This window comes from Pecten maximus, chromosome 11 (assembly GCF_902652985.1).
Source record: "Pecten maximus chromosome 11, xPecMax1.1, whole genome shotgun sequence".
Classification (NCBI taxonomy): domain Eukaryota; kingdom Metazoa; phylum Mollusca; class Bivalvia; order Pectinida; family Pectinidae; genus Pecten; species Pecten maximus.
The window spans coordinates 5472779-5486234 of record NC_047025.1 but is presented as its reverse complement, the minus strand read 5'-3'; the positions used below and the strand labels follow the sequence as shown (position 1 = coordinate 5486234).

Genomic DNA, 13456 nt, shown 5'->3' with positions numbered 1-13456 from the left:
AATTACTTCACAAATAAAGATAAGACACGAAGTCGGTTTATAGGTGAAACATTTCATTAACAAAATATATTTTCAAAGACAAATATTATTGGCTATAAATAATTAAGTACAAGTAATTAATGATGTGTCAAAACAAACAAATTTGTGTAATTTTTCATAATGTTAGGAAAAGTATAATCTTGTATGCATAAACACACAATACAATTACGCGAATAAATTATATAAAACACAATACTGATGTCATGTATTGTTATATGATAAAACTGAACGTCTGTACCAGATTTTCGGAAATTAATCGGAATCCCCTTGACTTTTCATCAGCTGACGATTTGGGTTTTGTATCTGTGGAAATGCTGGAGTGACGCCTCTTCCTTGGCATCCTGTAAATCCGGGTACACACATTTGGGACCGGAAGTCGAACATCTGACCGTTCATACAGGTTTGTATATGGTACATGCCTCCTCGACACTGAGCGTATGACGAGCAGCTGCCTTGGCACATGCGCACAGAGCCGTCAACACATGGACGGCAGTAGTCGTTGATGACACACCCCTGGCCAATGTGACAAGCTGTAAGAGAAAACAAAGTGTCTTATCAATTAATGTTAAAGGGTAATTAAACAGTTAATCACGTTAAAAAAACAATGATATTTTACAAACCTATACACTCCTACTATGGTGCAATTTAACAGAAATAACTTGATTAACTTTCAATATGTATCATGACAAACCGTTGGACTTCCTGTTGGCATGTCATTTGTTAAGCTGTTTGTAAATTTTAACAAGACATGCGAAAAATGCATGTTTCAGGGGGACATAGTTTATATCGCATATTTTGCACAAAAAAAGCCATGTGGTTTTGCTCACAAGTGTCTAAAGCACAAAATAGGAGCATTGGTTTGACCAGACTTAACTTTTTAGCATACACTGTTGTTGTTTTTGGCTTTGAAATGCAAATGCGATCGTGAATAATATCACACAAATATGGCATATAAGGAGGTATTTCAAACATCAAAAATGCTGTTATTAGACACTATAAAGAACTCTCGAAAAAGCAAGAAGACGGCTTTTAGAAAAGAATGCTTATTTCTGAAAAAGGCCACAAACTCCCTAGTTTAACAACTTGTCTTAAAAAAAGTCCTTCTTGCTATGATCAGAAGTCTTAAAGGTATGGTATAAGAGCATTTTTATTCTTTGAAATGCCTCCTTTTATGCCATATTTGTGTAAAATTATTCACAGCCGCCATTTACATATGAAGGTCAAAACAAAATAAGTATTTATGCGTACATAAAGTCAAATCCGGTCAAAGAAATGATCCTACCCTGTGCTATAGACACTTGAGAGCATGACAGCTTGGTTTCTTTTTCAGGTTTAGCGTGACTTAGAATTATCACATTGGTGATTATAAGAAGCTAGATGTCCTAACAAACATTTTGGTATATTACACGACTATTTTTATGCAACTTTTTGTATTTTTATTCGTGTTTGAAATTCAACATTATTTTGCAATACAGATGACCTTTGATTACTAAACAAAGCTTACAGTGTGACACAACCAATACAAATTTCTTGAATCTAATGCTCGGTCGATATGGGAAATTTCAAACTTTTGTGAAGAAAGGTTGTTTTTCCAACTTTTCTATCAACCAGTCTTGGCTGTGTGATTTAACAATCTTGCATCCGTTTCCATTTTAAATGAAATTCATAAAACTCGAGTCGCCAAATGCAAAACACTCCATCTAGTTCAACATGATATAACGATCCTTTATTTGTATTCCATAAAAAAAAGAATAAATCAAATAGAAACGTATACAATAATGTCGTTATATAAAATTAACAACGTCTCAGCTTACCCCCCTCACCCCCAAAAAGGGTATTTTACAATATGCAATCGAAAACGTAATCAAACCTCAGAATTGAAATAACGAAATACAAATATAAACGTATGAATTTGCCTCGAGACCCTTAAAGGTATATAAAGTCATCCACGACACTCGCATTACATATCAATGACAATGAAAGATGAACAATAGATAACACTGGCTTACAACATGATACGACTTTGCAAAATAATCTTAAAAAACATTGTTAAAGCAATGCATATCCCATACCTGATCCCGCTCAAAATAGTAACAGTGACCTTGGCATTGCCCCGAAATCCCTGAAATTCGATTTCGAGATATTATGTCCCTTTATCATTGCGTGAAGTTTGATCAAAATCCAAGAAGGAAAGAAGGCGATAGAGCGTTGTCAATATGTGGCGTTATGTACATACGTAAGAGAAAACAAAGTGTCTTATCAATTAATGTTAAAGGGTAATTAAACAGTTAATCACGTTAAAAAAACAATGATATTTTACAAACCTATACACTCCTACTATGGTGCAATTTAACAGAAATAACTTGATTAACTTTCAATATGTATCATGACAAACCGTTGGACTTCCTGTTGGCATGTCATTTGTTAAGCTGTTTGTAAATTTTAACAAGACATGCGAAAAATGCATGTTTCAGGGGGACATAGTTTATATCGCATATTTTGCACAAAAAAAGCCATGTGGTTTTGCTCACAAGTGTCTAAAGCACAAAATAGGAGCATTGGTTTGACCAGACTTAACTTTTTAGCATACACTGTTGTTGTTTTTGGCTTTGAAATGCAAATGCGATCGTGAATAATATCACACAAATATGGCATATAAGGAGGTATTTCAAACATCAAAAATGCTGTTATTAGACACTATAAAGAACTCTCGAAAAAGCAAGAAGACGGCTTTTAGAAAAGAATGCTTATTTCTGAAAAAGGCCACAAACTCCCTAGTTTAACAACTTGTCTTAAAAAACAGTCCTTCTTGCTATGATCAGAAGTCTTAAAGGTATGGTATAAGAGCATTTTTATTCTTTGAAATGCCTCCTTTTATGCCATATTTGTGTAAAATTATTCACAGCCGCCATTTACATATGAAGGTCAAAACAAAATAAGTATTTATGCGTACATAAAGTCAAATCCGGTCAAAGAAATGATCCTACCCTGTGCTATAGACACTTGAGAGCATGACAGCTTGGTTTCTTTTTCAGGTTTAGCGTGACTTAGAATTATCACATTGGTGATTATAAGAAGCTAGATGTCCTAACAAACATTTTGGTATATTACACGACTATTTTTATGCAACTTTTTGTATTTTTATTCGTGTTTGAAATTCAACATTATTTTGCAATACAGATGACCTTTGATTACTAAACAAAGCTTACAGTGTGACACAACCAATACAAATTTCTTGAATCTAATGCTCGGTCGATATGGGAAATTTCAAACTTTTGTGAAGAAAGGTTGTTTTTCCAACTTTTCTATCAACCAGTCTTGGCTGTGTGATTTAACAATCTTGCATCCGTTTCCATTTTAAATGAAATTCATAAAACTCGAGTCGCCAAATGCAAAACACTCCATCTAGTTCAACATGATATAACGATCCTTTATTTGTATTCCATAAAAAAAAGAATAAATCAAATAGAAACGTATACAATAATGTCGTTATATAAAATTAACAACGTCTCAGCTTACCCCCCTCACCCCCAAAAAGGGTATTTTACAATATGCAATCGAAAACGTAATCAAACCTCAGAATTGAAATAACGAAATACAAATATAAACGTATGAATTTGCCTCGAGATCCTTAAAGGTATATAAAGTCATCCACGACACTCGCATTACATATCAATGACAATGAAAGATGAACAATAGATAACACTGGCTTACAACATGATACGACTTTGCAAAATAATCTTAAAAAACATTGTTAAAGCAATGCATATCCCATACCTGATCCCGCTCAAAATAGTAACAGTGACCTTGGCATTGCCCCGAAATCCCTGAAATTCGATTTCGAGATATTATGTCCCTTTATCATTGCGTGAAGTTTGATCAAAATCCAAGAAGGAAAGAAGGCGATAGAGCGTTGTCAATATGTGGCGTTATGTACATACGTATATAACGGACTGAGAGGAAATCTTTGGTACACCCCTCCCCCCTCCTCCCCATCCCCATCTCACCCTCTCCGGTAGAAGAACTAATAAGAAGAAGGCAATAACCGCCTAGAGCCGAGAGCTCGAAGCAAACTGCTCATTTAACTAGAATTACAACGACGACGTAGAATTTGGACACGAATATTCCTAGTCGGCAAAATAAAGAAGCAAATGACATCACATTAACCGCTGGAGTCCGTGCTAAGATGACAGATAGTAATTAAGAATACTCACCGACATTTGGCTGTACTTGTTGTTCATTGGTGACCCTTGGAGCAGTTTGAATATTAGGGGTCATCGCCATGACTGGTGCAGCAGCAGCAGCAGCAGCAGCAGGAGCAGGTGTGGGGACGGGAGCTTCGGTCCCAACAAAGGGCCAAGTCTCGACGTAATCGCAATAGAAAGACACAAACACGTGATCGTTATCAAGTGTTGGACATCCCCCGGCCCCCGTCATGGACCAGGTTCCGAGAACAGCCTCTCCATAGTCAAGGCCGTAAAGCTTTGGATGTGCTGTTGTCACGCGGATAGCTCCAGAGCATGGACGTATCTCGCCGATGTTAGACTCGGGGTTACGACAAAAAGGCATACATACTCTCCCACAAGAATCAAACGCGGACAACATCACATCTGTTGCACCTTCTGAAGGACTCTTTACAGCCACAAACGTTGTTGCTATAGAAATCGCTAATCTCCTATCCACTATAGCGTATTCCTTATAAGTTCCCAAGTAGTTGATGCCATTTGATTGGACGAAAACCTTTCCAGAATCTGCGTTTCCGTTTCGACATGTTGGGGTTGTGGCGAGTTTCCCGGAAGCAAAACGATCCTTCAGTTTGTCGTAGCCTAACGGAGAATAAATGTCTGATTCTTCAGATACACGGCCATCCATTACGGGGAAAGACCGATAAGTACGGAAATTCGGAGGTCTGCGCGATATGATTTTAACCGGGAGATATACCCATTGGCGAATATCGGCTCTTCCGTTCAAATTGTACGTGTTTTGATATCCCTGGTTTATCGGGATAGCTGGACATTGGACGTTGCTCTGTGTTGTGTCCGACGTAGCTGTCTGTCCTTGTTGGTTGTCCGTAACGTTAGAAGTGCTATCCACTAGTGGGGTCAGAAGGTCTGGATCCATGCCTCCGAAGAATCTTCTTTCAAAATCACGATTTAATGCTGAGGTGGAACCCCCTGCCCTTGCCATATTTTGTACCTGACGTGCTTCCATATTATTGATTTGCCCTGTGCCAGTCACCTGACCCATTCCGCCCATGCGCCCCAACGGTATCCCTGAATTGGCAAGCAGCATTGTATGTGCAGGTGAAAGGGGACCTGTAAATTGCGAACGCGAACGCCTACGTCGTCCGAGGAACTTAGGGTGAGCCATAGGCTGGAACCTTCCCGCAAAATTATTTGATGGACATTTCCCATTCGTTGTTGTTGTTGTTGTTGTTGTTGTTGTTGTTGGTTACCTGCTGCCCGACTGTTTGTGTTCCGCTGAGCGTTGTTCCCATTATTAGAGTTTGGGACGACCTGTGTAGGTTGCCTGGCGCTCTGGTCTTGACGTGGAGGCGAAATTTGTCCAGTCACCGCGACACAGGAAGCCTGTGAGTTGTTTATCTCACAGCGGAGGTAGGGCGACCCACAGTCTCTATCACTTAGCGAACAAAAAGGCACGGGCGCGTATGTATATATACCGTCAATGAATCCATTACTGTAACTGTCGATATTCCGGAGATTGCCGAACCCTAGCGGAGCTGTCGCCGTATGTAGGGTATGATTAACAACATCCGGGTAATCACTCTGAGGATCTATCCCTAAACTCCTCTGTCTTCCCCGGAATACCTCCCAAATGAAGTCAACATACGCATGGTGGGTGAAGAACACAGGATCCTGGGAAGACGTCGCTAACATGGACATTTGGCCGTCGATGTAGTCATGGATACGCCCGTGGAGAAACTCAAGGTTATTGTTCGGGGCCGCCTGTGGTTCCGTGATAGCGGCAGTTCTAGTTTCCCGCAGTACATTCTGTATCCCTTCATCCCTAAAGAGATAACCTCCTGATTCACCAATATTACGTATAAGGGGACCTGATCTGGTCATCCAATCAGCGAATGGGCCCATTCTTACTAAACCATTACCATTCCCGAAAAAGCGGTCAGACCAAATACCGGATTGCGTGGGGTCCCGTAACTTTGAGTCCATGGAGGAAGCCCAGTATGGAATGGTCACAGTTGGAACCTTCTGCCGTAACGCATTTTCAAACCTGGAACAGAGAATGCAAGATAGCAGAATTCTTTAACATTAACATAGCTACACTGTAGGCTACAGTTCGAAATAGCAAGACACATGCTATGACGGAACTTGGGCATAGTTCGAAATAACAAGACACATGCTATGACGAAACTTGGGCATAGTTCGAAAAAACAGGACACATGCTATGACGTAACTAGGGCATAGTTCAAAATAACAAGACACATGCTTTGACGTAACTAGGGCATAGTTCGAAAAAACAGGACCATGCTATGACGTAACTAGGGCATACTTCGAAATAACAAGACACATGTTATGACGTAACTAGGGCATAGTTCGAAATGATATAGCACATGCTATGACATAGCTAGGGCATAGTTCGAAATGATATAGCACATGCTATGACGTGACACATGCTATGACGTGACACATGCTATGACGTTACCAGGGCATACTTCGAAATAAGACATAACTTTGATATAACTCAAACAACAATATTATACCAGGATGATAAACAAGATTCTGATGTCGAACTTAACAAAATGTTGAGGGTGACCTGTATTTCAACATACGAATCTTAGAATTGCGAGCCGACATCGCCGTACTTACATGAGGAGGTAAACCCTGTGCCAGCCAAGGAAGTTGGGACCCCCGTGGGACGCCGTGGTGGTCAGTCCAGTGTGTAAGTTAGCGAACGAGTCATATTTGTTTGGATAGATACTCTGAAGAAAACAAGAAAAAAGAAAATAAGCGTAGATCAATATAACGCTAGAAGTTACAAGCTTAATGTTATCAGTTTAATGAAGACGGATGGTAAATTAGTAATGATTAAAGTGTAAAATAGTGTAGGATAATACAAAGGGAAGTAACTCGTATGTTTTCACCGTATCTAGTTCGAGCTCTTGAACAGGGATAGATTGTGACAAATTGGTGACATTGTTAAAGACAGACATAGGGGGACAAAACAACTGTGTGATTCGGTTTAACAAAATATAATCCACTCTTATTGTATCTATAATGAAATCCATTGTTAAATGTGATATAACATTCGAGATTGCTGGTGGATGTATGTCAACGTATAACACCAAATAAGGGTGTTTTATTCAAGGATAATATTTTGTACAAATTAATGTCCCTATTATTAGATACAATAAAACTGGTATACAAAGACATGCTGTTACTCTACATTCCACGTTTAAAATTGTATGAATAATTTATTCGTTGCATAGTGTAAATGCATATTTTTCGGCATAGACGTATAATATTATTTTGGCCCCGGATATGATGCGACAGGTGGCGTTACTGGTCAAGATGAAGTATGTGATTGGTCAATGAAGAGGTAAAGGCAAAATGCAGATATGCAGTTAAAAACGAAACAAAGTTAAGATTGAATGCAAACTGAATAAGTGGATTTTTTTTTTTTTTCAAATGACACATTAATAAAATTGTATTCCTGATTCAAATGCAGTCTTATTATCACCAAAAATGATTCAAATTGATTTGTTATCATTGCTGAAACGCATTAGTTCGTTAATTTATTTCACCAGCAGTTTTACATTCCGCCATCATTAAAACTATGCCGTTTATCTTTTTAAAAGATATTTCTTGTTACATGTATATATATTTATCATTATCCCATAAAGTACCGAATTATTACAACATGAATGTTTTAACAACAGCTCTGGTCAAATTTTATTTCTCTGACCTCTCTGAATTTTCTCCAACTGTGACCCCTAGCCTGACTGACGAGTCCAAGAAGTTCTCCTTAATTCCTATTTAAAGGCACTAATTTGATTTACTGACCTTTCTAGATTCCCCCTTTTGTGGTCCTTAACATCAATGACAAGTCCTAGGATTAATTTGCTACTTATTCATATTTAAAGGCGTTTATTTGTCTTACTGACCTTTCTAGATGTCCCCTATTTTGGCCCCTAGCCTCACTGACTTATCCTAGGATTTTCAGTGATGTGCCTTTTTATACATGATTTAAGGATGATGAATACTTGCATGACATCTATAAATTGCATCTGCGGGGCATTTTAAGAAAACAGTTCTAGATATGGAATCCGTAATATCTTGATTACTTGTCTGAGAAATGAACGAGAAATTAAGAAAATAAATAACAATCTTGTCAATGCATGAGATAGTATTGATGATAGAAGTGTTATGACGTTAAAGGATAAGATCACGCTACTCACACCATCTCTATACTTACCGTGTCCGATTTGAGAAGTTGGATAGCTCGGTGGTAATCGGCTCGTTCGCTCTCGGTCAATGTCCCGTATTTCCTTCCTGACACGCACTTCCGGTTTCTTGGCGTAACGTTTATTACGATTTGGAAGATAGAGCAAGCTAGAAAATGGAACAAGAATATCTAACGCTGTTATTAAGCATGACTATATATGTTATTCAGTGATTAATTTGAACACTGAGTAAACATCTTAATAGGAGAGGGAAAATGCAGTGAACAGACCAGGACTCGAACCCGAGACCGCCGAACTCTTAGACAGACGCTCTAACCGTTTGAGCTACCTGGCTACTGGCGTTCAGTTCAAATCAGTACGAAATAATTCTTGACCAGTACGTCATTATTTACAACTTATCCGCCTCATGTCCACTACAATGTACACACAATAAGTAATAATATCTATTTCCGTGATATTGTTTTTGAAACATGATGAAACAATACCGACATATTATCTTAATCATAATAATAACTCACAATTTTTACAATAGACTAGGGCAAAATATGAACAAATACATCTATACTTAATAGGAACAAGTGTAATATGACCATGAGTTCATGAAGGGTAAGCGTTTTCTACATCGACTACACAAGCGATACAAAGCTACTATTTATATTAACTACAGATCCTTAACTAATTGGTCAATTACATATTCTTTGTCTCTGTTTCTCATTAATTTTTTGTGATTGTTTCTTGAGCTCCCCATGTATCACGATATCCGATTGGCTAGTGTCTTATGAATGAATCATCTGATTTGTACATGTCTGACCGAGGACTGCGCCGTACAGCTTCAAAACATAAAATTATGGTTTGGTGACTAATCACACTCAATGGTCATGATATTGGTAACTGTTCTAATACCCGCGGAACGATTTAATTCTTGTTTCCAAGATAGAAATATAAGGGCTACTTACCTGGAGAACCAATCGTACTCCTGCCTGGTAATATTGTACCTCAGCCAGTTGTTGACGCCAGCCTGTCGCCACATAAACTGTTGTGTACAGTGGTACCCAATCGCTTGACCAACAGTCTGAGAGACAGAGGTCTGCCTTGCAAAGGACCGGAAACAGTTCTCAAGGTCGCTGGGAAGGGGGATTTCTCCTATCATAGCCCTCCCAAAGGAGAGAGACCCAACGAGTACAAACAGATGGAAGGTCAAATCACCCTAAAATAGACAACAATCAAAAGTCCAGTTTTGATTCAGTTACGTAAGAGTACAACTTGTGTATTTCATCTTTTGTGTTCTGTGTCTATCTGTCTCGTCATTGTCCTTCGTCGTCTGTTATCGTACTGTGTCGTCAATCATCGTCCTGTGTCGTTTGTCATCGTCCTGTGTCGTCAGTCATCGTCCTGTGTCGTCAGTCATCGTCCTGTGTCGTCTGTCATCGTCCTGTGTCGTCAGTCATCGTCCTTTGTCGTCAGTCATCGTCCTGTGTCGTCTGTCATCGTCCTGTGTCGTCTGTCATCGTCATGTGTCGTCTGCTATCGTGTTTCATCTTCTTGTGTCGTCTGTCATCGTCCTGTGTCGTCTGTCATCGTCATGTGGCGTCTGATATCGTCCTGTGTCGTCTGCTATCGTGTTTCATCGTCCTGTGTCGTCAGTCATCGTCCTGTGTCGTCTGTCATCGTCATGTGTCGTCTGCTATCGTGTGTCATCATCTTGTGTCGTCTGTCATCGTCCTGTGCCGTCTGTTATCATCCGGTGACGTCTGTCATCGTCCTGTGTCGTCTGCTATCGTGTGTCATCATCGTGTGACGTCTGTCATCGTCCTGTGTCGTCAGTCATCGTCCTGTGTCGTCTGTCATCGTCCTTTGTCGTCAGTCATCGTCCTTTGTCGTCAGTCATCGTCCTGTGTCGTCAGTCATCGTCCTGTGTCGTCTGTCATCGTCATGTGTCGTCTGCTATCATGTGTCATCATCTTGTGTCGTCTGTCATCGTCCTGTGTCGTCTGTCATCGTCATATGGCGTCTGATATCGTCCTGTGTCGTCTGATATCGTGTGTCATCGTCCTGTGTCGTCAGTCATCGTCCTGTGTCGTCTGTCATCGTCATGTGTCGTCTGCTATCGTGTGTCATCATCTTGTGTCGTGTGTCATCGTCTTGTGTCGTCTGTCATCGTCATGTGGCGTCTGATATCATCCTGTGTCGTCTGCTATCGTGTGCCATCGTCCTGTGTCATCAGTCATCGTCCTGTGTCGTCTGTCATCGTCATGTGTCGTCTGCTATCGTTTGTCATCATCTTGTGTAGTCTGTCATCGTCCTGTGTCGTCTGTCATCGTCATGTGTCGTCTGTCATCGTCCTGTGTCGTCTGTCATCATCCTGTGTCGTCTGTCATCGTCCTGTGTCGTCTGCTATCGTGTGTCATCGTCCTGTGTTCGTCGGTTGTAGCGTGTCATCGTCTTATGTCGTCTGAAATCGTCCTAGATCGTATGTTGTCTTAATGTGCCCTCTGTTGTCGCGTGTTATCGTTCGATGTAGTGTGTTGTCGTCTGTTGGCGTCATGTGTCCTTTGTTGCGATGCGTCATCGTCCTATGTCGTCTGCTATCGTCATAGGTCATACGTTATCGCATGTCACCGTCCTAGGTCGTCTACTGCTATGTGTCATCGTCCTGTGTCGTCTGTTATCGTGTGTCATCGTCCTGTGTCGTCTGTAATCGTGTTATCGTCCTGTGTCGTCTGTAATCGTGTCATCGTCCTGTGTCGTATGTAATCGTGTCATCGTCCTAGGTATCTTATCTTGTGTCATCGTCCTGTGTCGTCTGCTGCTATGTGTCATCGTCCTGTGTCGTCTGTTATCGTGTGTCCTCGTCCTGTGTCGTCTGCTATCGTGTGTCATCGTCCTATGTCGTCTGTTATCGTGTGTCATCGTCCTGTGTCGTCTGTTATCGTGTGTCATCGTCCTGTGTCGTCTGCTATCGTGTGACATCGTCCTGTGTCGTCTGCTATCGTGTGTCATCGTCCTGTGTCGTCTGTGTCATCGTCCTGTGTCGTCTGTGCCATCGTCCTGTGTCGTCTGCTATCGTGTGCCATCGTCCTGTGTCGTCTGTGTCATCGTCCTGTGTCGTCTGCTATCGTGTGTCATCGTCCTGTGTCGTCTGCTATCGTGTGTCATCGTCCTGTGTCGTCTGCTATCTTCATTTGTTCGTATGTTGCCTTGTCACATTGTCATCAACGACCGTCCATAATATTATTTACAATAATCAATAATTGACGTTATTCTCTATGATGCAGACACTCCATATAATGACATCTAGTTTATTCCCTTTGATTTCAATGTCATTCCCAAGGAAGCTCCATTTACTTAGAATTCCAAAGGACCCCCTTTAATCTATCCCGATCACGACAATGCATTATAATCTTCTTGACTTGATTTGAACCTATTTTATTGTTTAAACACAATTTGATTGGGCAGAAGTTTTTAACAAGTTATAAAAGCTCTCTCTTCAAATATATATTACAAAGATTAGTATTATCATTTCAGTTTTTAAATAGTACATACAAATATTTTAATGTAATAATTCTTATTATGACAAACCATTAACTAATTAATTAAATCGTTTAAATGGTTCCTTAAAGGATAACATTCATCAAATTGTTCCCAAATCTTACAAATCAAGGATCGTCTTTCAAACAAATTATCTATCAATCCAATTGCCCACATTCATTTAATTTGCCACGCGTTAGCATATTAACGATCGTCATTTGATATTAAACTGGTTATCTAACAATATAACACTTGATATATATTAACATAAAAGATGTTGTGTATTAGACTAAATAGATTTATAAAGTTACACAGATCGTTCATTAAGATCAATTACCCTTCATAAAGGTTAATTAAAACAAGGATAATTAAAATAACCAATTAAGAATATGTTTTTTTATCAATGTTCTGATAAATAGACTCATTGCAATAAAGTTCATGTGAACAAGACTTATTTCCATGAGATATATAAATTCATTAAAACAAGATCAATTAGTCAAGCGGTAAACGTAATTAATTTGACAAACTCAAATTAGCAATTAATCCAAATTAAAACAGATTAGCGGAATGATGACTTAGCACACCAACAATAATTGTCATAGAAACCAACGTAGATAAACTACAATTAGCATTATCATAATTTAGCGGAATGCTTCAGTGCTAACAACGCTAAAATAAGATTACCGCTATGATAAGATTACCGCTAAAATAAGATTACCGCTATGATAAGATTACCGCTAAAATAAGATTACCGCTATGATAAGATTACCGCTATAATAAGATTACCACTAAAATAAGATTACCGCTATAATAAGATTACCGCTAAAATAGGATTACCACTAAAATATGTACGCTTAGAGTAATTCGTGAAAACGCGACACGTTGAAGTTAGTTCTTTTGATAATGCTATGGTGATTCCTTCTTAAAAAATTCGGATACAAGTGAAGCGAAAATTTACCGAAATAATTCACACTATATATAGAAATAAATCATCATGATAAAAAAAATATATTCCCCTTTGTGTATACTTACCATTTCCACAGCGCCAAAGATACCTCGCATCGCAGTAATCCCTGGAGTTGGATACAAAATCACCGGAACTTCATTCCGAGGGAGCGGTTTATCACCTACACTCAAACATGTTATCAGCGAGGAAGGATTTTAGTGAAGATTTTTAATTGCTTTAAAGCTAAATATATACTTTATACGCAGTTTGAAAGGAAACATCTCCTACATTAAAGTGTGGCTTGCATGTCGATGAAATTAGTTTCTGTGATGTGAAGGTGTACGACAGGGCGGTCATGTTGTTTGGTGCTTGTCAACATGGCGGAGTTTGTGGTCGACATAGTTTAACGACCGTGGGGGTCAACTTTCCTACACCTGCTTAGTATGAAAAAATTGTATCCTCACTTCATTGACGGATTGTGAATGTAGGGGTTTAGCGTACCG

General features: G+C 39.4%; 1 protein-coding gene across 1 annotated transcript; it reads right to left on the bottom strand.

Annotated features, from left to right (window-relative positions):
• Window positions 1–291: 291 nt before the first annotated feature.
• LOC117337769 lies at window positions 292–13069 on the bottom strand. The gene is given in 8 exon segments (XM_033898880.1): window positions 292–569; window positions 4254–5312; window positions 5495–6288; window positions 6885–6997; window positions 8491–8553; window positions 8555–8627; window positions 9436–9686; window positions 13040–13069. Coding segments are annotated over 8 exon segments (2661 nt in total).
• Window positions 13070–13456: the final 387 nt, after the last annotated feature.